This window comes from Onychomys torridus, chromosome 21 (assembly GCF_903995425.1).
Source record: "Onychomys torridus chromosome 21, mOncTor1.1, whole genome shotgun sequence".
Classification (NCBI taxonomy): Eukaryota; Metazoa; Chordata; class Mammalia; order Rodentia; family Cricetidae; genus Onychomys; species Onychomys torridus.
The window spans coordinates 28,200,743-28,227,327 of NC_050463.1; the positions used below are offsets into that span (position 1 = coordinate 28,200,743).

Here is a 26,585-nt window from a genome sequence, read left to right on the forward strand (position 1 = left end):
GAGACAGGGGCCCTGATGGACCAGGAAAGTACTGTCCCCTGGGAAGCTTTGGCATGGTGGGGACCATGAACAGTTGGATAGAATTTGATTTGTTCTGTTCCATTATCACCATAAGGATTGTCTCTGTGGAAGACACTGATTATAAAAGTCAGTACACACGACGGCCACATGATCTTATTTACACGGAGACAGTAAAGACCCATGTGGCTGGGGAGAGCATGCTTGCCTCATGTCTTGTCTCTTGATTCTCCAATAACTGCCTGAATCAGTCTTGAATTTCTGCCCCCACAGTGACCTTGGCTTGCCTAAAATGGCAGTTCTATGACTACAGATGTAGTAGGGCCAGTGTATTAATGCTTTATTTAGAATGAAGTGCTCTTTCCTGCCCCTGGTTACTCTGGATGTCTACTGTGTTTAAAAGAATCATGTCATACTAGAGTGTCTCACAGATGGGCTTTGTGATTTCAGTTTCTAATGTACTTGCTTTTAGAATTAGGGCCTTAGGTTGAGTGAGAATAAGTGGGTAAATGGTATTTAAATATATCAAGAAATTCTAATCACCTATTTGTTCTTGAGGCAGGGTCTCTAGACCAGGTTGCCTTGAACTTTTCATGTAGGATGAGGATGACCTTGAACTCCTGATCCTTTTGCTTTTACATCCCTAGTTTTCAGATCACAGGGGTGCATCAACATGCTGGGTTTATGTAGTTTTAGGGGTTGAGCCCAGGGTAAACAAGCATTCCTATCAACTGAGCTACGTTCTCAGCCTCTGTATTTAAGCTTGACCTCTGATATTAAGAAGGCTGCTTAAGTGTTAAGATTATATTTATTTGTTTGTTTGTTTATTATTGATTGATTGATTGGTTTTTCAAGACAGGGTTTCTTTGTGTAGCCTTGGCTATCCTGGAACTCTCTTTGTGACCACGCTAGCCTTGAACTCTCAGGGATCTGCCTGTCTCTGCCTCCTGAGTGCTGAGTTAAAGGCCAGCAAATGTTAAGATTATTAAGAGTTGTGGGCTGCCCTTTCAGTGAAAATCTTTGAGAGAAAGTCCAGTGGACAAAATTTATGAAGGAAGATGGAAGAGTTTAAGACATCATCAGAACTTTTATAAAGCAGGAAATGTAATGCCTTCCTTGAGACAGAAATGAGAAGAAAGTATAAATGGAATGCATTTTCTAGGAAGCTGGTTTTGGATGACATCCTGTAATAGAGTCAAGTTAATCGCCTACAGTCTAGGTTTTAAAATTTGTAGACTGAGCATATCAAATGTTCATTCAAAAAGCAACATCAGATGGTCCCCTTCAGGCGTAAAGCCTCTCTCACACCTCATGCGTTACTTTGGTAGTTTTGTAGCCTGTGGAACACGTGAAAAGCTTCTTCACCACTGTGCACTACTATGGAGGCCAAGCTAGTTCCCGAACACTGGCGCTCTGAACTGTTCCTCCTAAACAGCCTTGAATCTGGCACCATTTTTGAGGCTCACCTCCCTTCAAAGAGACGGTCTGCCCTTCACAACGAGGTAACCATGCAGAATCGGCATGAGCTCGACTTATTTTCTGGAACGGGATTTAATAATAATAATCACTTGACACTAGTGGTACTGTCCCACCACCCCTGCAGTATCGCATCTAATGCCTGAGCGCCCCCTTGAGGCAGGTATTGACACTGCCATTCCACACAGGAGGACGCAAGCAGCGCCCAACAGATGTGTGGACACAATTCACCATTGAATGCTGTTTCACAGCCATTCCTTCATAGAAAGGAAACTATTCTGCTTTTTGGAAGGGGTAAGAGGAAGTTTTATAAATAAATACAGTAGTCTTTTCGGTGAGGAACAGTATAAACCACGGGCCAGCCTATTCCACATAGCATATAAAATTCATGGGCACCAAAAATTCAGCCCCAAAGTATTGGACCACTTGCCTTCTTGGAATATTTCCAACTTATATTCTGTCTACATGCATGGTGGCCACTCAGCTTAGAAGACTTGTGCTATCTCTCTAGTTTTTTGAGTTTTTGTTGTTGTTGTTGCTGTTTATTTGTTTGTTTTTTGAGACTGGGTTTCTCTGTGTAGCTTTGGAGCCTGTCCTGGATCTCACTCTGTAGACCGGACTGGCATCTCGAACTCACACCGCCACCGCCACCGCCACCACCGCCCGGCTCTATCTTTCTAGTTTTGTCCATTTCCATTCTATTATGTTCGTAGAAACTTTTTCTTGAATCTTAGCATTCAGAATCTGTGATCAAAAGGATAAATGTTTTCACACTAAGGCAGGATTAATTATCATAAGCTCACAGAGAGATCTCAGTTCTACGTAAAGGAGATCTGAAGGAACTTTTTTAGTTCAATGAGTAGAACCAATTACCAAACCAGGGCAGGATTCTGGGTCACCTAAGTAAAGGCGCTGGTGCTCTGCTGTGTTGCCCATGTGGGATGTTCCAAAGTTATTATTAACATTCTCTGGAAACATATTTCTTGGAAAAGCCTTTACCCTATGAATGTTGAAAGGCTTTTTGCAACCATAGCCTAGTCACAATATTTTTTCAAGTGTCGCCTGGGAGTCAAATGTCTGTCTTCCTTAACACCTCAAGGCTGGTATGCAAAGTCTTACACTGAGGTCTTTGGGAATGTGGGAGATGCATGGATGTGGAAATCACTGACTCAATCATTTCTAAGGCAGATCATAAATTATTTTACTTGGGAAAAACTATATAAAAACATTGTGCTAGATTAACAATTAGGATATTTACAACATTTTGTCACTTCAGGTGTATATTCAGGGGAATATTTAGGAATAAAACACCCTAGTTCACAATTGCATCTTACATTCCAAACACAAATTGTGAATTTGCCACAAACCTTTTGGCATAGAGTATGTGTTTAACAAATAACAAAATGAAGGAAGAGATGTATAATTTAAATATAAATGTAAGGTTTAAATTTAATTTAAAAGCGAAAATAGGAAAATGATACACAATTTAGATTTCATCCCAGAAAATCTCTCTCTTCTTGTCAGCCACCAGAAGTACGTAACTTACATGCAATAATAATCAATCTGGTTAGCATTAAGAGGCACATGAATAACTTACACAACTCATGAAAGCCTTTTGTTTAGGGAGCGTCTACCTAAACAGGAAGCATTGGGTAATACTGACAAGTATTCTCATGCACATTCATTGCGTGGCTTTGTGCTATTTATCAGCCATTCATTTAACACTTACACAAGGAAACAGAGGTAACAAAACTATGCCTAGTCCCTGTTATCTGAGTTCAAGTCTCAGCTAGACATTTCTATGTATTTAGCCATATATATGTATATATGTATATATATATATATACACACATATGTGTGTGTAACTATACATGTATTACAATATATGTAGTAGAAGCAAATTCAAGTAGTAAAAAGATGATAGATTTACAAGCAGCCATCAACATACCTATAAATGTTCTTCCCTTTTTAATTTATTATGCAAAGGACAGTTTACTCATGCTGTTCGATGCCTTTGTTAAAAAATAGAATATGACTTACAGCTGGCAAATGGCTCAGTGGGTGAAGATGTTTTCTGGCAAGCCTGATAACCCAGGATAGGAAAAGGTGAGAAAGGAGAAGGCTGACCCCTGCTAGCTGTCCTCTGACCTCCATACACACGCTGTGGCACATGAATGCACACACACGCGCGCGCACACACACACACACACACACACACACACACACACACAGACACACACACTCTAAGTAATGTAATCAAAGTTTAAAATATGGCTTGGGCTGTATTCTCTATCAGGATCTGTAGCTATGCTTCATTTAGAAAATGCCTGCATAGTATTTACCACTATATAGATGTACCACAACTCATCAATCAACTCCGGGCACAACCGATTCCATTTCTCCTATTACAGAACAGTTAGTTACGTTTTGTTTGCTGACACTCATGCACATCTATAGGATGAGCTCCCCAGACTAGCCTAGTGACTTGGGTATGGTTATACATTTAATCTTCATGATTTCATTGCATTTCAGAAACACTCCTATATGTTGATCAGTGTTGAAATATAATTGAAATGCATTCCTTTCATGCCACTAGAGTTCCCATTGGGGCATGAGTAAAAACAAAAGCAAATGTCACTCACTCTGACCAATACCTGAACTCTCAAGGATGCATCAGTGGTGCATGCATGTTGTAGTACACTTGACTACCAACAGGGGGCACTCTCCCAACACAGCAGTCATCCTATTAGGCAAGCTCCAGAAATGCCAAGTTTCAAGTGAGGACTCTATCAAGAACTTATGTTCAGTTAACTTACAGCATGGCTCTCTGAATGATTTATTCATTGGGAGTAAAATGCTTTAAATGGTATAACTGCAAACACGGTGACTCCTGGGTACCATAGAATCTAGTGTTCAAATGTGTCTAATTGGCTTTCATTGCTCACAGAAGGACTTTATCTCCACTTGATAACAATACTATCTATCTATCTATCTATCTATCTATCTATCTATCTATCTATCTATATTTCGTAGGTATGTTTTCCAAAAATTAAGTTTATACTTTACTTTGGCCAAGAATTATTGGCTTTAACTCATTAGCCAGTTGAATAGATATGACCCACCTTGGCTGCCAGCGTGCCTGGGGAGATAGGCAGATGCAGCATTCACTTGGTTCACTACACTCTCTGCTAGCTCTAAACCATACTCCTTTGCTTGCACTAGCACACAGCATGAGAACATGAAAGGTTTCAGCTTTAATTCTTCATTCTGTTACTTTCATGTTTTCCTTTTGTTTTAAAATAAAAATACTGTTTATTTCAAATGCACTTTGAGTTCTTAGGGAGGAGGGGGAACTTGGGCCACACTAAACCAGTTCCAACGGAGCCTATGCCTGGGTCTGACTCTGCCCACTGAACAGGGCATGACAATGCAAGCTACTTTTCTCTGCCACAGATGCATCTCCTCTTCTGGAAGGAGGCGGTGGTTGGGCACCTAAGACCGAAGAAATGGATATCTTTCAACAATGCCTGACACCGAGACCCATGACAACCAAGCAGGAAATGTCTAATCAAAGATCTCACATTCTGATTAACTATGATTTCCTTCTAGCAGGGCATGAATATTTCCCAGGGAGCAAACCATGTCTGCCCTCTCTTTCACATCTGAAATATGGATACAGTAGTTTATTTGGTTTGAATTGGTTTTCTCACCAGCTTGGCCTTGCACAGTCTCACTTCACATGATGATAGACAGATCATATTTGGGGGGTCCTCCCAAAGTAAGTTCAGTCAATGGAATTTTAAGACTGGGTAGCAGCAGAGGGTATTGTGAAAGCCAGAGGGAGGAAGAGGCGGCAGGAGCCAGAATAGGGCCAGGGAGGCTTCCGGGGTTCTAGAAGGCAGAGGTTGTTAGCACATGCTCACCACACCAATGTCATACTCTTCACTTGACCACAAACAATCTGGGCTTTCTCCTAAAGGAGCCTGCCATTTGGCCCCTGTAACTAGCTGAGGACTGACATAAATCCAGGAGTGGCCCCAAAAGTGAACGGAATTACACAATGGCACAGTTTTTTCTCATGTGAGGTTCTCTTAACATAATCCTTCACCCTCCACCCATTTTTCCCACATGCAGTACCAACACACAAGACAACGTCTAACTTCGCAGAACCACATGGGAGGGGCCGCTCCTAAGGCCTCCACCTGCCAGTATTCCCAGACTTGCTGCTTTAGCAAGAATTAATGCCTGTGACCTATTGGACCAGAAGTGTGAAGGCCTGCTCCGAGCCAGAGCTGTGCTTTACACTGCACTTTAATGCTCAAAGCTGATGACAGGCGCTGGAGATTTAGTCTGCAAATTCCCCTAGCACTCTTTCCATCCGTAACGGATCGTTCCCCCAAACAGTGCGGCTCTCCTCCAGAAACTTGAAGGCTCAGTGTCTGGCTGGCTGGGGCCAGTCCAGTGTTTGAATTAACAAAGGACAACACCATCCTTCTCAATCGTCAAGAGATGCAGCAATCGTGCAATTAAAGGCTCAGAGGCAGAACTGTGAGCATCCAGTTTTCACACCCACACACTCTCTGGTTCCTCTGAAAAGCTACAGACTATCAGCATGGAAGCAGGTTTGAACATACGTGGACGTTTCTCAGTAACCTTAAGGTCTCACCAGCCATTGGGTCTACAGTGGAGCCTCAGTCCCCAGGGCTTGTCAGAAGGCAGAATCCTGTACTCTCATCCGACAACCTCGGAATCACGGCTGGGGTTCAGATGAGACGCCTGGTTCACTGGCTGCCTCTTTATGTTTATGAAGCAGCAGTGCAGAAGAGAAACTTATATAAAGACAACAATTATGTCGGCATTGGTTGATCCCTCATTCACGGTCGGGTGTTAGGGAGCTATGTATTTTATAAGAGTCTTTGATTTCAGTTACATTAGAACGTGCATTTGGCCGGGTGGTGGTGGCGCACGCCTTTAATCCCAGCACTCGGGAGGCAGAGGCCGGCGGATCTCTGTAAGTTTGAAGCCAGCCTGGTCTCCAAAACGAGTTCCAGGAAAGGCACAAAGCTACACAGAGAAACCCTGTCTCGAAAAACCAAAAAAGAAAAAAAAAGTGCATTTGATTTATTTTAGTGTGTGTGTATATATGTATATGTGTGTATGCATGTGTGTATGTATGTATGCATGTATGTATGTATGCCATATATGAAGGTGCCTGCAGAGGCCAGAAGAGGGTCTCAGATCTTGTGGAACTGGAGTTACAGGTGGCTGTGAGCCACATGACGTGGGTGCTGAGAACCAAACTCGAGGATCAACAGTGTTCTCTCAACCATTGAGGCATCTCTCCAGCCCTGATTTGAGTATCTCTTTGGAAAACCCAGTCCATTAAATATGATTATCAAAGATGCCCGGCTTGTCACTCGCAGGCAGTAAGTACAACATCGCAAGATCGAGCTGGAGACAGAATAAAACGTGGCTCTACACAAGAAGACCATCCATGACCACAAGCACAGCATAGTCCAGAGGCCAGGGCTGTAAATGAACCATGCATACCACACCTACAAATAAGCAAGAAGACACAGCCCCACAGCAGCAGCAAGACAAACACAATCACCTCTCAGCATCGGAAAAGATCTTCACATTCTCAGAAACAAGGGAAATGTAGTATATATATATTTACCCACATGGTAGAAACAATTCTAAAGGGGCTGGGTGTGTGGCTCAGGAGTAGACTTTGTGTATCACCCAAGGTTCCTTTCTCAACACTAAAGCATTCCCCAAAGACCAAGAATGATTTTTAAAGACAAGCAGGCCAGCAGTAGAATGGTGACTACCACCCTGAGCATAATTTTTCCAACTTTGCATTGGTGGAGAAATAATAGAGTCAGTTAAAAGCCAATGTGCTTCTTGGCCTGGTGTTATAACTTGTGGGAGTCTTCTCCCCGGGCAGTCCTGTAGGTACACACATGGAGTTTCACTGGAGCATCGTTTACATAGGAAAATCGGGATTGGGGCCAAGAAAGGCTATAAAAAACAATTACAATGGCCAGCATGAGATGGGGCTGAAGAAACCAGGTTCTGCACAGATAGACCAGGTTCTGCTCAGCCCTTCTCCGACCAGTTCTAAAACACTGCCAATCACAATGCACACTTTAGAGAGAGGTTGTTGAAAATGTACAAAATGGGACCTGTGGCCAATTTCAATCCACCAGTTAGGAGATGGGCCTGATTTCAGAGGTGTTGATATATACAACAAAAAGCAAAGTATTGTTCAGGCAGGTGGTATTGAGCTCAGTTTTAAATATGACACTAAATATTTATCAATGACTGCTATGGATGATTGATTGATAAATAAAATGCTGATTGGCCAGTAGCCAGGCAGGAAGTATAGGTGGGACAAAGAGAGAGGAGAAGTCTGGGAACAGGAAGGCTGAGGCGGAGAGATACTGCCAGCCGCTGTGGTGAGGAGCAGGATGTAAAGTACCGGTAAGCCACAAGGCAAGGCATAGACTAACAGAAATAGGTTAATTTAAGACAGAAGAACAAGATAACAAGAAGCCTTCCATGGCCATACAGTTTATAAGTAATATAAGCATCTGAGTGATTATTTTGTAAGTCAGCTGCGGTACTTTGGGGGCTTGGCGGGACCTGGAGAGAAACTCTCCAGCTACAAATGACTAACATAATCTGTGATAAATGGATGTATAGTAAAAAGCCTATGGGGCTCCAAGCCCAGCTGTGAAGAGGGAACATGTGACAGGGCAGGCGGAGGGAAATACAACATCTTTGGTTGTTTTAATTCTTTTAGAGTTATTTATTATTGCTATTAATTATTATTATTATTATTTTATTAAGGAACAAAGAGACAGGGAGGTGTTGAAGACAGTGGGGAGACCCAGGCCTTGCTGCATTTACCTCTAGACTGGTTTACTCTCGCCTCCCTGTGGCATGTACCTCATTGACCATTCTGCCTTCACTGTAACCCAATGAGCTGGCAATGGGAGTGTATTCTCAGCAGAAGGCTGTGCTGATATACTGTGTACCCCAATATATTGTGTACCCTAATAAACCTATCTGGGGATCAGAGGACAGAGGCAGCCACTATATTAGACATAGAGGCCAGACAGTGGTGGCACATGCCTTCAATCCCAGCACTTGAGATCTCATGTCTTTGCTTGGAAGTACACACGCCTTTAATCCCAGGAAGTGACATGGCTGGGTGGAGAAAGGTATATAAGGCCTGAGGAGACAGGAACTAAGCAGCATTTCAACTGAGACCCTCAGGGGGTGAGGACTCAGAGGCTTTCAGTCTGAGGACTGGGGGAGGGGGGACGACGACAGGATGGGCTGAGGAGTTGGTGAGGTGAGGTTGGCTGTGGCTTGCTCTGTTTCTTTGATCTTTCAGCTTTCATCCCAATATCTGGCTCTGGGTTTTCTATTAATAAGACCGTGTGGCAATTCGTGTTACAGAATGCTGCTGCCAGGCGCAGTGTGGCAGATCCAGCCCCAGAACCTAGCCTTCCTGGTTCTGAGTTGCTATCATTTCCATCTATTACTTTAGGTATTTGCTTGTCTGTGGCATTTCAAATTATTTTCTTTTCCATGCCACATTGATTTCAAGTTATGTCTAAGCAGGAATCCTTCATTTATGAAGTAGCTTGAAAGAAATATTCTAATAATTGAATTAACTGAAAATTAAATGCACTTCCTCTCTTGAAGCAATTTCTACGCCCCTGGCTATTCTGAATATGGGTTGGGTATGAACTCCTTCATCTTGCTCCAGCATGCTGGTTTTCTGGTCTTAATGAGTCAGTTTGAGAAAATGACACACCAAACATTTTTCAGTACCTTCCTTTAAAACAACAAGAGGCTTTGGTGGTCAGGAAAGAAATAAACCATTATCACACAAACTAGCAGCCACCAAACAGCCAGCCAGAAAGCACAGTTAGCACCCCCAAATCCTCTAACACCAGGAGATAGAACAACTGATGCTCATATCCAAAACTTGGAGAAAAATTAGATTTACTCAAATTCTCCCCATTTTTTCTATTCTTTCCTTCTCTCCCTAATCCTTTCTTAAAAATGTTTGGCATTTATTTATTTGTGTGCAAGTGAGTAGGCATGCACATGCTACAGCACACATGTGGATGTCTGTTCTGTCCTTCCACCTTGTTGAATTCAGGAACTGAACTCAGGTAGTCATCAACAAGGGCTTTTACCCAATAAGCTAGCTTTCTTAAACAAATTGAACATTTCTTAATTGAAATGACTGGGACCAGAAATACTTCAAGGTTTGGAGTTGCGGAAGTTTGAATGAAAATGGCCCCTCATAGAATTTTATGTTTGAAATCTTGGTCCCCAGTTAAATGGAACTGTTTGGGAAGGATTAGGAGGTGTGGCTTTGTTACAGGAGGTATGTCAATGGGGTTGGAGGTTGAAGTTTCAAAAGCCAATACCAGGCCCAGTATCTGTCTCTGTCTGTCTGTCTTCTGTCTGTCTGTCTGTCTGTCTGTCTCTCTCTCTCTCTCTCTCTCTCTCTCTCTCTCTCTCTCCCTGCTGCCTGTGGATCAGGATATAAAGCTCTCACCTACTGCTCCAGCACTATGCCTGTCTGGTTCCTGTCATGGATTAACCCTCTGAAACTATAAGCAAGCCCCCACCCATTTAAAAGCTTTTATAAGACTTGTCTTAGTCACAGTGTCTCTTCACAGTCATAGAACAGTAACTAAGTTTTTTGGACTTGGGGACCTTTTGGACAGACTTTGCTAATAAAGCATCTTTAACCCCCAAATCTGAAGTGCTCTAAAATCTGAACTTTTTGAATTTTTGAACTAGCATGCTCCACCAGTATCTCTCCTATGAAGTCTGACATCAATATCTGAACATCTACCTACATTAATATTTTATAGTCTCTCATGCTTCCCCCTCTATATTTTAAAAAATGGGCAAGAACAAAATAATGAAGTATCTAAAAATACAAGTTCTAAAAAAAAAAGTACAAAAAATCATGTCAAAGAAGGTTAGATTCTATTTCTTCAGGTCATCTGTCATTCTTGGGAGAAACAATGATTTCAAAAATTAATGATGTGGTCTGGCTTGAAGGCAAAGCAAGAGGTACATGTTTACACAACTGTATCTTCTGCAACACACATAAACACACACACACACATGCCAACTATAATGAACTAAGACACAAGGAGAAAGACTATTATAAGAGACATGCCAAGCTCCACAGTAGAGGAAGAGCATGTGTTATAGGATCCTTGCAGAATGAACTGGACACCAGCTCACCTGAGTCCTTCATGGGGCAGAGAGCACACTGCATGCCCCATGCCTCCCCGTACAGACAGCAGCACTCGGTGTACGTCGTCTGCTTGCCCACCAGAGGACGGCTACACACGTACTCCTCGCTCAAATGCTCCCAGCACAGATCTTGGTAGACGTCGGTTTCTTCTATTTGTTCTGAAAGGGAAGACACGGTTCCATGACAATCGCAGTGTTGTTTCTGTTTCTTCAACACTGTGATGGAAGCCAGCAAGTTTCAGAGTTTCCATCCAACTTCTATGAGCAACGTCCAAGTAACAGTCTCAACCCAGCCTGCTCTTTCCCCAGAGCCCATCTTTGTCGTCTCCAGCTGAATGCCATTCCATCAGCTGACATTCCGCCTGCTTTGTGGTGTCCTGGCTGAATGCTTGCCTCCAGAACGTCCTCTCACTATATAAAGTTACCATTATCTTGTCATCCCTGATGAGCTCCCCATTCTTCTGACCTGTCAACTTCCACCACTTCTTTCCATATCCACGCTCTCCTACACTTTTCATCAGTAACACTTCACTCTAGAGTGTTCAATTCTAAACTCTCTACTTTTGTAGAAGTAATCTCCTAAATGTAATGAGTGACTGACTGATCATATCAATAATCAATGACACACCACATCCTCAGAGATTGGTGGGGATTTCCATCTGTGCACATCAGGGCTCTCCACTTTGCAGAACTTCACTCTGTTCTGGCTAGCCTTATCATGTCCTGCTCCCTGGGCAAACACAATTATGTTTCTTGACCTCGCATTTTCCTCTGAATTTGAAGCATGATGAACCCTCTGGGGAGCAGCCTTCCACGTGCCCAGCCTGTATCCTGATGTTCACTTAATGAGTACTTCAGTGGTTTGAAAGAAAATGTCCCCAATTGGGAGCGGCACTATTACGAGGTGTGGCCTTGTTGGAGCAGGTGTGGTCTTGATGGAGGAAGTGTGTCACTGTGGAGGTGGGCTTTGAGGTTTCATATATGCTCAAGCCATGCCCAGTGACACAGATCACTTCCTGTTGCCTACATATCAAGATGTTAAACTCTCAGCTCCTTTTCCAGCACCATGTCTGCCTGCACACCACCATGTCCCATGATGATAAAGGACTAAACCTCTGAACTGTAACCTATCCAATTAAATGTTTTCCTTTATAAGAATTGCCATGGTCATGATGTCTCTACACAGGAATAGGAACCTTAACTAAGACAAGTACATACAGAATATTAAATCTACACATTAACTACATGCGTCTCATTATTTCTCTTAGCTGCTCTCTTAACTTCTTCAAGATAACCAAGGAATTAATGGTCCTAGTCTTGAGTAATTTCCATTTTAATGAAAATGACAACCTTGAGCATTGAGCTGGATAGACATTTGTATCTCGCATCCAAACATACCATTTGATTCAGTTGGTTGCACACATCTTTTCTCGGAAGCATCCAGGACCATTGGGTGTGTGCAAAAACAGTTGTAAGAGCCCTCCGTATTAACACACTGGCCATCAATACAACTGTTAGGGTCTTGACATTCATCCATATCTTAAAAGGAAACAAAACATCACCAAAGAAAATCAGCAATCATTTGTGCTTCATACAGTTATCAAAGTTAACATGCTGATAAATCCAGTCCAGATCCTAAGAGCCATCATATTTGAATTAACTACACATCATCATCCAAAAGGGACTCTACCACTGGAACAACAGAGTCACCAAGGAAAAGTGATGCTGCCATTGCTGCCATTAAATACAGAAAGGAAATACTGAGGAATGCGACATGCTTAGAAACTTAAGATAAAATGCCTTTTTAAAAATAGTACTTTCAAAATGGTTTCCTTTTGCTGTGTTTTTCTGCCTATAGCACATGGCTTTCAGCTTAAGTGTTAAAGTCTGTGTGAATATTTAAAAATGTCTTTGGCTGGCATGACCTGACTGATAGAACAGAGCGGTCTACAGACCAAAAGAACTCTGCAATCAGTGACCTGGGTTGGAATTCCACAATGACTATGAACTCCTTGCCTGACAACCATTCAAATACAAGGGTGAAAGGTTTTTCTTTCTCAAATCTTGCTCAAGAAAGAGATCCACAAAACACCTATCTTTTAAAGGCAGATTTAAATTCATTTAGACCATTTTTATCATGTTGCATTACTCCCCCCCAACCTCATGCATTTTCCCAGCACACCTTACTATATTCTCTTAAAGCTTACCAAAACACTGTAATTTGACGGGATCATAGTATGTCCCTTGCTTACAGTAGCATTCATACCCGGGCTGAGTGTTCAAACAGTAACCATTTTTACAGATCTCCTCCCCAAACAGCAGACATTCATCGGCATCTATAGCAAGAGAAGGAGTATGTTTTTATTTTTTCCATGAAGAAGAATCCAAGCAATATCTGGTTTTAGATTAGATATTACATTCAAAAGGTTCTTACAATGTAGAATTTAAAATTAGGCCCAATTGGCAGATGCGGAAAAGGGATGAGGTAAGGTTCTGATGCCACCTTATGCTTGGTGAGTTGGTCTGTGGATTCCATAGTGGCTCTCAGAACTTGCTCTAGCATAGGCTTACGTGAAATGGACCTGTCTCTCTGTGGTATATGCTGCCCCATTTACTAGCTGGGATGGACAAAACCACCAAGAACTATTTGATGGAGCATGAAGAAGGTCTTTTCAGGGGAGGCGGAGTCAATTCATGGAACTGCAAGCTATAAGGGGGGTTGGCAAGCCCACTTCCCCCACAGAATTAAGCCGGGGCCATCACAGTTGTCTCCATGATAAAGTGGACATAACTGGGCCCCCAGTGTACTAGGACTCAAAGGATAAAACAATATAATCTACGCAAAGGATTCTGGACACCCTGAGGTTGCCTGTTCAAGCAGTTCGGAGCTCAGGTCATCTAGCTCTCATTTTGAAAACTGTCAGTGCCGTGGAAGACCCACTCAAATTTACACAGATGGAAAACGGCAAAGCCGAGCACAGAACATGTGGCAGTAACAGGTCTGAATTCCATCATCTTCCCTCACTTGCAGCACTGTTAGGAGAAGGAATGGGTTTTATATGAAAGAGAGGATGGCTTTATATGAACTGAGGTTCATAACATGATGTGAAATTTAACTGCATTCCTGTAGGAACAGGGGATGTGATAGTTACGAACCTCAAAACCACTCAACACATAATGCAGACAAAGTCTCCTAGTCCAGTTGGACTAAATCATAAACATATTTTAAAAACCCAGACAGAATTTCTTGTTCAGCTACTGAGTCTATACCTTCAAGTACTAGCTTTCCAAAAGTATATGGATATTAAGACCATCTTCATGGTCTCTTTTCCAGCTAGTTTCCAGTTTTCAATATTGAACTATAATGAAGAAAAATCACCATAGATAGAGTATGTCACAATAATATCTCTAACACGGAACTGTCAAAAGACAGCTAATGAGGAATTGTATATATATCCACCACACTTATTTATAAATAAGGCTCCACACTTATTTATTCAACAACAACAACAGCATGAAAGATATAAAACAGCCACTTTGGTTTTCCCATTTTCCAGTCTTCATTATGAATCTGTGGCCATTAGCAAAATATTGGGAAAGTAGGAGAGGCTATTCACAAAACAAGAATCTTGGCTTCAAAGCTAATCATAAAGGGCACCATGAGAATCAAACTTACATGCACATGGTTTATATAATCTGGAGTATATGTCTAGGTGAAGGAATACCTCCTGACTACATCTTTTTGTGGTCAGTAGTTATGCACATATTATTTCATTGGAAGTTCGCTGCAATTCTGAAAACATTTCTGTTTCAGAGGTGAACAGCTGGAAACTCAGTAGGTTCCATGACCTCTCAAGGTCACAGGGCTTCTGGTAGTCAGAGTTCCATCCAGCATCCACCGAGACCTTCCTCCTGGGGTGGAATAAAGGGCTTGGCCACCAGTTTCCACAGCTCAGCCAAACTCTACCACTGTGTGACCCCAGCCAGGCTCCCACCCAAGTGACTGGCATATCTTGCAAACTCATTTGCACTTGATAATGACCTTTATAGTTCTCATCACCGGTGTCATAAGAGGATTCTCCAGCAGGGACAAAACCCTTCCCTCGAGGGCACATTTCCGTGAACTCAGCTGATTTTAAGAGAGACAAAAACCAAAAAAAAAAAAAAAAAGCAATGAGTTGAAAAAGAAAACAAAGAATCAACATTTCCCCCGAGTGCATGTTTTTAATCCAGCTTTATCTTCTCAGATTCAGAAACTTTTAAACACTCAAGCAATAAATCCAGCATGGTCTCAAAGTCATGGACTAGGTAGGAAGATGTCCAATGATTCTAGAAGTTGATATATCTTTTTTTTTCTTTGCTGAGACAGGGTCTTACTGTGTTATCCTGGCTGGCCTATGATTCTTTAGACAGACCATGCTGGCCTCGAACTCACAGAGATCTATCTCCCTCTGCCTCCTGAATACTTGAATTAAGGGTGTGCACCACCATGCCTGGCAACTTACCATATGTTCCACTTCACCTGGGTTTTATTTGATATCAGGATTGCTATTTTTTTTTTTTTCACTACTGTGGTGGTTAGTGTTCTGAAGGTTTAGGAAGAGGCCATACAGCAAAAGTTTGGTTAAATACTGGTACTTGTGGATAATGCCATCATCAGTATAAAAATAAGAAGAATCTGGGCAACTAGAGAGGTAGCTCATCATTTAAGAGTGCTCCTCAATCAGGAGGATGGGAGTTTGGATCCCAGAACCCACATAATAACCTCAGCTCCAAGGAGGGTACAGAGGCAGGAGGATCACTGGGGCTTGCAGTCTTCCAGCCTTGCTAAGGAAAACTTGAGTTCAAGGTTCAAGGAGAGACCCTGCCTCAAAAGACTAGGCAGAAAGTGATGGAGGAGGAAACCTGGTTCCCAGTACACAAATGTGCACATTAACCTGCACATGTAAGTGAGCATACGCTTACATGCACACACACATGCACACACAAAAATAAACAAATAAATAATGAGATGGCTCTTATTTTGAAATGGAATAAAACTGAGTTATCTTTCATAGCATCCTAAAGAGCCTAACTGCGACAGTGCATCATATGACAGGCAGAATTTAAGAATGCATTTGGAGGTGGGGTGGGGGCAAAGGCTCTGTCTGGACTGGAGAGGAGTTCACTGAAGGACAGCCTGATTGGAGTCACTAAGGCGGTGAATGCTATTTCAGGACCTCAAAGTCAATAATCCAAAGGTACTCCTTCCCAGGCCCCCTGACACCATGTGACCAGGCAGTGCGACCTTACCTGTCCCCTGGACAGGGCAGGGGAATATTTCACAGTTGTCCCCCCAGCCAGCGCCTGACGTACAGCAGCATTCTTGTTTGGTGACGTTGGGGGCCAGCACATTATCACAGAGGCTGGCATCATTGAGATTATAGTAGCATTCCTTCTTGTCTTCTCTGGGTTGATGATCTACACCAGAGTCTAAGGAATATAGAGGAAGGGCACTGATGGGACAGCCAGGGATAAATCATGACAGGACAGAGGCCATGGGCATGTGTACCCTATGTGTCCTTGATGTGATACCATTTTCCACCTTAGGGTCAGATCCTCCCACTTTAAGATAAGCACACACTTGAGCCCTGAATTTTGGTAGATTTCTAACACACTGCAGAGTGTAAATCTGTCAAAGCCATTTCCTTTTACATTAACCAATTACTTTATTCTTATAAATTTGGCTGTGAGCAGTTTCCATAACTGCTTTCTTTTGCCAACCCAGGGCCATTCTTTACAGAGCTATAACTCCTACTTAAATTATTAAAATTTTCCCTGAAATGGGACCAGAGGTCTGGGGCCACATGTTCACCCTTCAGCAGTTATTTGGATCAACCATGCCCCAAGTCAGTTCTGAATAGTGCATACTGGAAGACACATAGAAAAAAATGGGGTAACCTGGTGCCCATAAAACAACCTCTCATCCCTGAAAATGTAACTAGTTAAATGATGCAAATATATAACGCAGAAGGAAGCTGTGAGCTCCAGCAAAGGTGCAGGATAGGACTGCAAGTCTGGGTTCAGATTCTGTTCACAGGGGCCCGGAAGGAGAACATATTCTAACAGATTCACTTTCTCTCTGACAATACACTAACAAGTTGATATGAAAGAACATAAATGATAAGAACAAAGTCTACTCATATTCAGAAAATAAAATATAAACAATCGAATGACTAGAGTTGATTGTCTTTACATCCTTGATTATTATATTGTGACAGGGCTTGGAAAGGAATATAATTTCTTCCCCTGAATGCTATAGAGTTCAAATGATTGCCTATGGTCTGGTTGTAATTTATCACTTACAGTTTTTATTTTAAACTGCATAAACTAAGAGCTGACAATGGCTATCAAAGTTACTTGGCATATTGTCAACACATTGCTTTCATTAGAACCCTACCATTTTTGAATGATTAGATCCAAAGAAACCACAAAAGAGAATATTTACCAGTGAGGGGAAGACGAAGTAAGAATCTAACTCAGACTTACCGACTTTTGAAGTTAGTAGGTCATGATATGAGGGACATTTAATGAGTGATTTTCACAATCATTTGCTATGTATTGGTTTTGTCAGGGTCAAGTTGACCCTCATGAGCTTCAATAATATACAAAGCAGTTTAAGCACATTTCTAAAGCAAGAGTTCATAAAATGCCATCAGGGAAACTATTCCTCCCTTCCTCTTATGAAACCAGCAAAGAATCAAACAGACCTTCCAGATCCACGCTACTCTCCAAGCAGAGTGCCAAGGAGAATGCCAGAGATCCTTCTAGATCTTTACCTGTTGATTCTCTCTTTGACAGGTTTTGGGGCTTAGACTCTAAATGAGTATGGACAGCAAGACCAAGAGTCTAGGAAAAGACTCAAGTGCTGATTCCCATATGTCAGTTATGAAGTGGTTTCAAATCTGTTCTTTGCGTGTGGACTGGGTAAACCCACCACCTCCCTTGCCTGACCTCTCTTGCGTCACTCATGTGCAGGATGGACTTTCACTCCTGTTTTGATGGAAGCCATCTTGGTCAGAAGGGCTCCAAGCCTTAGGAACAGAGTTCTTGGCGAAAACCAAGAACAGCCATTTAAAATGATCATTAAGTCAATTCCAGAAACCTTATAGGAAAATTTACAAGTGTTTCCCACAATATTTTCAATAAATTTTCAGTGTTACTGTTCAGTTTTACTATAGGCTAAAAATGGCAACTATTAAGTAATGTATTAAAAACATAAATCAGGAAGGCAACAGTTTTATAGGTGAAGTTTAAAAAAAGATTAATAATATTTTCCTTATGTACAAAGTTAGAGTATGTCTGATTTATTTTAATAAAATGCAGTATTATGTAGAAGAGCCCCAATGTTGATAATAAAAAAACCAGGGTTCATTCTCAATCAAAGAATGACAAATTATACACATATACATGCATATGTAATTTACCTACCTATTATGTTTTATGTTCTTTTTTTTACATTTACATTTTACATCACAGAAAACAGCAAAATTATCTTTGTTTTTTATCTCACACTGGAAGGAGGTAGAGGTTATTACATAAGAGGCATGATCAACAATACAATTGTATTATTCAGTTCTTTTCAAACACTGATCTTATTTTCTTTCCAAGCTCTTTGAGAGTTCGGTGTTTACACAGCTGAAGTGGAGAGCCAGGCGAGCCTTCATCCATGTTGGAAAGAAACGCAAATTCTTTCTCAAAAACTGATCCACAAAGGTCATTCTGGGAAAAGAATACAACATCCCCATCTCCCAGACCTTTAAATGGTCAACTTCCTAGAGCATTTTTCCATTGGAGTAAAAATGTCTGGTGTGTGTGTGTATGTGTGTGTGTGTGTGTGTGTGTGTGTGTGTGTGTGTGTGTGTGTGTGTGATGAGAGAGAGAGAGAGAGAGAGAGAGAGAGAGAGACAGACGACAGACAGAGACAGAGAATGTATACATGCATATATATACACTCACACACATATATGGCAGTTTTTCTGAAAAATTTTTCTTGAGTTTGGACCACCATTGCCAGGAACAGACAGGTTCCATTGGGAAAAGCTTTTCTACAGTCCAATCAATGCTTATGAGAAGTGTTGGGAATGAAGTGAATGGCTGCTCCTTTTCTTAAAGACTATCAGTAAGACTGCCCATGCCACACCCCATGCCACAGACTTCTAAGAAACATATTACTTCTCTGGTATTCTCAGATTTGATTGTTCTCATGTGTACTGGTCATCTGGCCTATCATTTGGGTATGAAGATCAATATGTACATCTTTATCTTAGTAGTGTGTATAGTGACAGCAAGATAGCAATGTGGTTTTGACGTTTTTACACTGATGTTTTGTTTGGTTTGGTTTTAGTGACAGGGATCTACAGAAGACCCCATATGTGCTAGGCCAGTGTTCTATCACTGAAACACACCCCAAGCCTCAGGTGGCTCTGATTTGAAGGAACTATTCCTAAAGCCTTTTAGGGTGAGTAACAGAGTAATTGTACTCCACCAATGGGGTAGGTAATGGCATCTTCACCTTCTGCAGGAGAGAAGCCAGATTGGCACCAAGTGCCCATCTCTCTTTGGGATGTAACATCATAGTATATTGAGTTGCTCACATCTGTTCTGCTCTTCCTTTACTCTCTTTATGATAAATGAGGAGAGGGCACAGGCAACCTTTGTTTCTGTGGATCATATGCACGGCCTGCTATGGCATGAACATGGCCCTCAGCTCTACACAGGAAAGACCAACTGTAGCTGCTCTGCAGTATGCCTTTGGGGTCACTCTTTTGGCTCAGCTAATGAGGGTGTGGCTTTTCACTTACCAAGGCTATTTCCTTTTTTTTTTTTTTTTTTTTTTTTTTGTCTTTCCAAAACATGTCTGACCCTAGAGTCTGTTGATGAGGTGAGATGATCTAGAATGCTTTTATTTCATTTATTTAAAGTGGAAATGGATCTTGAATTCTCCTTCCATTGTATTTCTAGTACATTCTGAAGGTCTCCGCAAGCTGTTTGCCTCTAGACTGCTTATGCACAGCCCCCATTCTGAAGGTCTTCAAGAGCTAACCTTCTCCATACCCTTTAGAGACAGCTGATCACAATGGCCAAAGAGAAATGTAGCAGAGGTGTGTAAATAAAAGGAGCCCAATTCCATACTGCTCATAGTCCCAAAAGGACCTATTTATCAAGCTCCACAGAAGTGGGAAGGTTCAGTGAATTACTTCTAACAGAATGACCCAGGAAACGTGATTCTTTGCTCTAACTGGAAAATTCCATCAGGTCCTCATGCTTTATATCACCTCATATTCTGAGATTTCAAGACACAGTAAAAATGGAACTTGTCAGGCGGTAGTGGCACATGCCTTAAATCTCAGAAACGGGGAGGCAGAGGCAGGTGGATATCTGTGAGTTCAAGGCCACCTTGGTCTACAAAGAGAGCTCTAGGACAGCCAGGGCTGTTTCACAGAGAAACCCTATCTTGAAAAAAATTTAAGAGATGCACACATAGTGTTTTTCTAGTTTTCTCACTCAATAACTTGCAAAACAAGGAGAAAGGTGTGATTTGTTTTTTTGAATGCAGGACTCAGGAGAGGGCTGTGGTTGAATTCCCGAAGTTACCAACAACAGGAATGTGATGTGATGTAGAGGAAAAGGCAAGACCACCCAAAGGCAGTAAGTTTAGATGGGAAAGAGAAAGATGAAGTCTAGAAAACAAAACACAGAACACATTACTAAAAAAAGCACACAGACATGGTTCCTATATGTTCTTCCTTTTGCTTTATGACACAGGCTGTCTTCTACATGTGGCTTCTCAGACTTCCAATCCTTTGCCTTAGCCTCCTAAGTGTTGGCATCACAGGCATGTGCCACCATAGCCAGAAGTTCTCGTTAAAGCGACCAGTTGATGGGGAGTCAGGCCAGCAAGCTGTGTGCGCCAGGGCTGGAGCATCTACTTCTAGACATTATTCACACCTAAGTCACAATGCAAAGAACAGGCAGGAGAAGGAAGGCTATTGGAGAAGGCCACCTGGCAGATGTGACATCTGCGTTTGGTTTTTGAAAGATGGATTAAGAAGAGAGAGAAAAAAGCACCAAATTAAGGCATAATTGGGACATAAAAAGTAAACAACAACTGTCCCTGTATGGGACATTCTGTGTGGGCAGAATGGAGTGTGTGTGTTTGTGTGTATGAGGGGTGGTCCACAGAAGGCATTTTACCTAGGAGACTGAGTGCTAGTTACGATACCTGGTCATCCTAACTAATGCCATAGAATATGACTCTGAGAGATGAGGATGGTCCAGAAATGTATTAATAGGTGGTGGTGTGTCAGGTGGTGGGTATGGCTGTCCTTCCATAGGTACTGGAGTACCTGGCAGAGTTCTGAGAGAATTTCCTGAGGACCTTGCATTTAAAAAGCACATGGATAAGCAGTTGTCAGATGAAGCCTTTTTTGCTGTTGTTGTGTTCTGATGGAGACATAAGAAGACACTGAAAAGATGAAACATTGGCCATAAAGGACTTGCTGCACTGCTAATGGATTTGGGCTTTATGTTGTCCACTAGGATAGGCTGTTTTGTTTGTCTGGTAAAGGCTTCACAGAGAAGGGGAGCCTGCAAGAGCTACAGGCTGGAAAGAAGGTAGATTGGAAACATCGGCGATGTTAGCAGAAACTGGAAACGTTGAGGAGGAAGAAATGAGCAGACACAGATGAAGGAGGGAACTCCTGACAAAGCAGGGTTCTATGGAGAAGAAAACCCAGGAGATGAGCACATCACCCTAGGATGAGTGTGACTGGGAAGCACGTCCAGAGAGAGAGGGAAAGCAGAAGTCAAATGAACACATCCTGGACCACAAGGACACACGGCATCAACAGTGACAGGCCTGGATGGTGCCAACAAGGAAGTAACACATTTGAAGTAACAAGTAAAATTTCCCAAAACTTTCATGAAAGGCACAAGTGATCCTCTTTAGACCTAATTTATAGCCAATTCTAGGGTGGAAAAGGTATCCCTATTACAGAGGGTGTGGGGGAGTCTTGTGGTACGGACAGTTAGAGGGAGATGGTCATGTGGAAGCAGCTGGCATTCATATGCCCCTTCAGAGAGGTGAAGGGTCAATACGATGACAGATAGCTCTAACAGGAAGACACCTCTTTGTGGAAAGATAGATGGCCAGAAAAAATGTCAAGTAAGCTGAGTCAGGGGGAAGTAAAGGACATGGTGGGGTCTTGGTCATAGGAAAACCTCCAAAGTAGATGGGGATGGATGCTTTTAAAGAAAGGTGCTATATACTGTCAGGTGGTGATGGTGAAGCCTTTAGTCTCAGCATGCAGAGGCAGGTGGATCTCTTGAGTTCAAGGCCAGCCTGGTCTACAGAGTGAGTTCCAGGACAGCCAGGGATACATGGAGAAAACTTGTCTTGGAAAAAAGGGGAGAAATAAAGGAAGGAAGGAAGGGAGGGAGGGAAGGAGAGAGGGAGGAAGGAGGAAAGAAAGGAAGGAAGAAAAGAGAAAGATGCTATAGCTTGCAAAGTTCTAAGTGTGTGGGGTCTGGGTAAACAGTGCATCAGGAAAGCGGTTGCTTCACCAGCACGGGGACTTAAGTGTTGGTCTGGAGTATCCACATTAAAAGCTGGGCATGGCAGCATACGCCTGTAATGCCAGCACTGGAGAGAAAAAGACAGGTAACTCTCTGGAGCTCTCCAGGTCCCCAGTGTAGCCGAGTCTGTGACTTCTGTGAGAGACCCTGTATCAAAAGCTGGAATGAAGAACAATAGAAGAGGACATCCAGTGTTCTGTGGCTTCCCCTTGCACATACATCACACACACACACACACACACACACACACACACACACACGAAAATACTTAAAAAAAAAAAAAGAAAGAAAGAAAGAAATAGAGCCAGGCAGTGGTGACTCACAAATCCCAGCACTCAGGAGGCAGAGCCAGGCGGATCTCTGTGAGTTCGAGGCCAGACTGGTCTACAGGGTGAGATCCAGGATAGGCACCAAAACTACACAGAGAAACCCTCTCAGAAAAACCAAAATAAAAAACAAACAAACAAAAAAGAAATAGAAAATTTTAGGGTCTAGACATGTACCCTAATATGACATAAATGAATCCTTTCTTGATGCTATTAAAACATTCTAGCAAAAACAACTGTAGTTTAAAAGATCCACTCTTTAACAACAGACCATACAAGGAAATAGACTTCCCTCATATGTCTGAGATGTAGCTCATGGTGACACTTCATACTGTACTTAGCATTCACAAATGACTCTGTCTCTATGATTTCACTCAAAGTTCACAGAGCTCTGGGAAGTAAATGAAACATTTCTCCCTGTTTTATAGATGAGAACCCCAAACACACATATGTTGAGATGACCACATTTATGCAGCTTGAAGAGGTGAGTGGACTAGAGTCTGGCTTTCCCATTTAAAATATTGTAGATAAAATTTCCAGAGGCCTATGATTATCTTTTCATATATTCTCACTCCCTCCCTCTATAGAGCATGATCACTGGAATATCTTATTTTTTACTTAACTTTGTATCATGTGCATTTAACGTTACCATGACTACAAATCTTCACAGGTGAATAATGCTATAATGTTATGACATGCTATGTTAATGCATCTCAAATAACATTTGTGGGTTAGGCTTCACTCTGCAAATGGAACTAAGGACAGAGAAGACAAGGGCTGTGCGGTTATTTACGGCCAAGCAGATTGTCATTTGGGTTTTTGGTAGTGTAGGTACAACTAAGTAAAAGTCTCTACCATATAGATGCCATGGACGTGGTCAGTGGAATGAACAGCAGCCCTTTCTCAGTGCTAACTTCCCTTCAAACGATATGTTTAAATTAGTGTCCAGTCCCCTCTGTACCCCTTCCCTTTCTGCATTTAATCATTGGGAAAAATGAATGGATAAAAATACTGTCACACTTCATCCTCCATGACTTACACAAATAGTTCTTTTGCACAGAACAAGTGTCTCCTATACATGAACGGTAAAATCTCTTAAGGGAGGATGGACCACACTGAGATTTAACCAGAAAGTAAAATAGCCTGTGTGCCATTTTATTTGGCTCACAAAGCACCATTTGGTCTTTTGCTTTATAAAAAAAAAAAAAAAAAAAAAAAAAAAAAACCAAACCAAACCAAACCAACCAACCAACCAAACAAACAAAAAACCCCCCACACAACCAAGTTATAGCTACATGGGTATACCAACTAAAAGGGTGACCTACAATCTGGAAGGTGATTCATGTATTTGAAAGGCTGTCAGTTCTCCATTTCAATTTATTCAGGGACAACATGGCCTGAAACACATTTTAAACAAATGTAAACATAGCTACTCTGTACACCACCTTCTGGAAAAACCCTTAAGAATTCCAAGTGGAGGTCTTTGTAGACCCTGGGAGTTTCCCCAAGGGCTACGACAGGAGGGTTATGTAACTTGGTGAGATGACGCCATGTTAAACACTAGTGCACGCATTCTAGGTTTTAGGCAATTCTCAGCTAATGTCCTCATCATTTTGAACCCTTTACGAATGGTGTTGCTGGGTTGGGAAGAACATCAGAAGCCACTTAACCCTAACAGCCTTCACCTGCATCCTCATTTTGCTGATAAGGCATAAGAAGAGCATGGAAGCTACCTGAGCTAGCTAGTCAGCTTGACACAAGCTGAAGTCATCTGTGAGGAGGGAACCTCAATTACAGAAATGCCTCCATAGGATTGGCCTCCAGTAGGCAAGCCTGCAAAGCATTTTCTTAATTAGTGATTGATGGGGAGGACCCAGTCCATTGTGGGTGGGGCCACCCCTGAGCTGGTAGTCCTGGGTTCCATTAAAAAACAGACCGAGCAAGCCATAAGGAGCAAGCCAGTAAGCAGCACTCCTCTATGGTCTCTGCCTCAGCTCCTGTCTCCAGGTTCCTGCCCTGTCTGAATTCTTGCCCTGACTTCCCATGTTGAGGGATTGTTACCTGGACGTATAAGCTGAAACAACCTCCGCCCCCCCCCCCCCCCATCTCCACGTTGCTTTGGTCATGGTGTTTCATCACAGCAATAGTAACCCTAACTAAGACACTTCCAGAGGCAGGATTGTGTGCCCGGACATGTTCTGTCTCACTCACCTCCAGAATGTGTAGCCTGGGTCAGCCCCATCTTGAGAGACACTCTCCAACCCCTGCACAGTGCCACTGGGACTTACCTTCGGTGACCCGGGAACGGCACTGTCCAGTCATGGGACTGTACTCTTGGTTCTCGTCTGCACACACACACAGGAAGGACCCTTCCACGTTTTCACAGAAAGCTTCCCCACATACACCACTGAGCAGCTCACATTCATTCACATCTGGAAAAGAGAGCACAGATCAAGTAAGATGTGTGTGTCTCTCCTGGCAGCTCTTTTGACCAGCTGTGCCAAGGCTGATCTCCAGCGAGCCATCAACTTGCTTCTTTCCCAGGAAAGGACCCCTGCAGGCACAGCTGGACAACTGGGCCCTGATAAAAAGATGGTGCAAACACTGGGACAAGGTTCTCAACTCCAATTCTAGTTTTAAGGAGCAGCCTGGCATCTCACTGGAGTGTAGTGGGAACCCTTCCACGATCCAGCACTGTCCTTCCTCACATTGGCTTTTATTGAACACATAAAGGACCCAAAGTTCTACTTCTGGATCATAATTCAAAGAAAAACCAGAAGCACGGGCACTTGGGCAATCTAAACTTAGATTTAAAATGGAAGATTTTAAAAACATACTTATACGTCGGAAAACACATTTCAGCCTAAATTAACAATGGACTTTGGATCACGGCAGGGCACAAGTGAATATTCGTCAGGGCACATTTGTCATTCAGGTGAAAGCGATTGGTCTACTAACTAGTGACCAATTCCATTGTCTTTCCTTAGTCTGTCGATGTCCCCAGTGTAACCAATACCTTGAAGAGTGTTTCCTTTGCCTATATGTAAATCCATATAATCAAACCAAAGTCAAAAGATTTGCTTAACCCAAATCTGTAGTTTATAGGCCCTAAGGAAAGGATGTTGATTCATGTATCTTTGTCCAACAGTACAGTTTATCTTTCTGCTCCTAAAAATTTTTCCTGGTGATTTCCTCAGTCATCAATGTACGCAGCCAACTCTGGAAGGCTCACAGCTCTTCTACATTGGCATGTATGATTTCAAAATCAAACCCTGAGAATCTTTAAAAATTTAAACATGTGAGCAATTATCCAACTCATCCAGGAGTGGGGTAAAACATCCTGTTTTCCCTTTTATACCTACTTTGTCTTGTTTTTTGTTTTCTTGGACAGCTTTGTGGATCTTGATATTTCAGAATATTACCTAACTTTTCCATTTCACTTGTCCATAGACTGATACAAATCCAATAACCTGAGTGTCACTTATAAAAAGATATGGTACTATAAACCAAAGTGGAATTGAAGCCTTCAATCAACATGGTCATAATTTCCATCAGAAAGGTTGACTTTAGAAATTGGCTGCTTCACATTTGTTAATTTTAAGTATATAATATCAAATGAAAGTCTACTTTCCAACTCCTACCACCAACATGACTACTGAAAGCTGTCCCTCCAGACTGCATTCATTTGATCAAGAGAAATGTCTTAGCTTATTCATACAGGCTAGGTCCTTGGGGCCCCATCTTGGGGTGTGATCTTGAGTCAGGCAGGCCCAGCTCTTGCCTTTTTTTTTTTTTTTTTTTTTTTTGGTTTTTTGAGATGGGGTTTCTCTGTGTAGCTTTGCACCTTTC

General features: G+C 42.2%; 1 protein-coding gene across 1 annotated transcript in view; it reads right to left on the bottom strand.

The window, feature by feature from the left end:
- Positions 1-26,585, bottom strand: part of Ltbp1 (latent transforming growth factor beta binding protein 1) — a 394,201-nt gene that overhangs the window by 17,865 nt on the left and 349,751 nt on the right. The window contains exons 26-31 of the mRNA XM_036171423.1: positions 25,025-25,168; positions 16,087-16,266; positions 14,837-14,923; positions 13,002-13,130; positions 12,193-12,333; positions 10,783-10,953 (exon numbers count right to left, since the gene is read on the bottom strand). Coding sequence (XP_036027316.1) covers positions 10,783-10,953; positions 12,193-12,333; positions 13,002-13,130; positions 14,837-14,923; positions 16,087-16,266; positions 25,025-25,168 — 852 coding nt within the window. The remainder of the gene's footprint in view (positions 1-10,782; positions 10,954-12,192; positions 12,334-13,001; positions 13,131-14,836; positions 14,924-16,086; positions 16,267-25,024; positions 25,169-26,585) is intronic.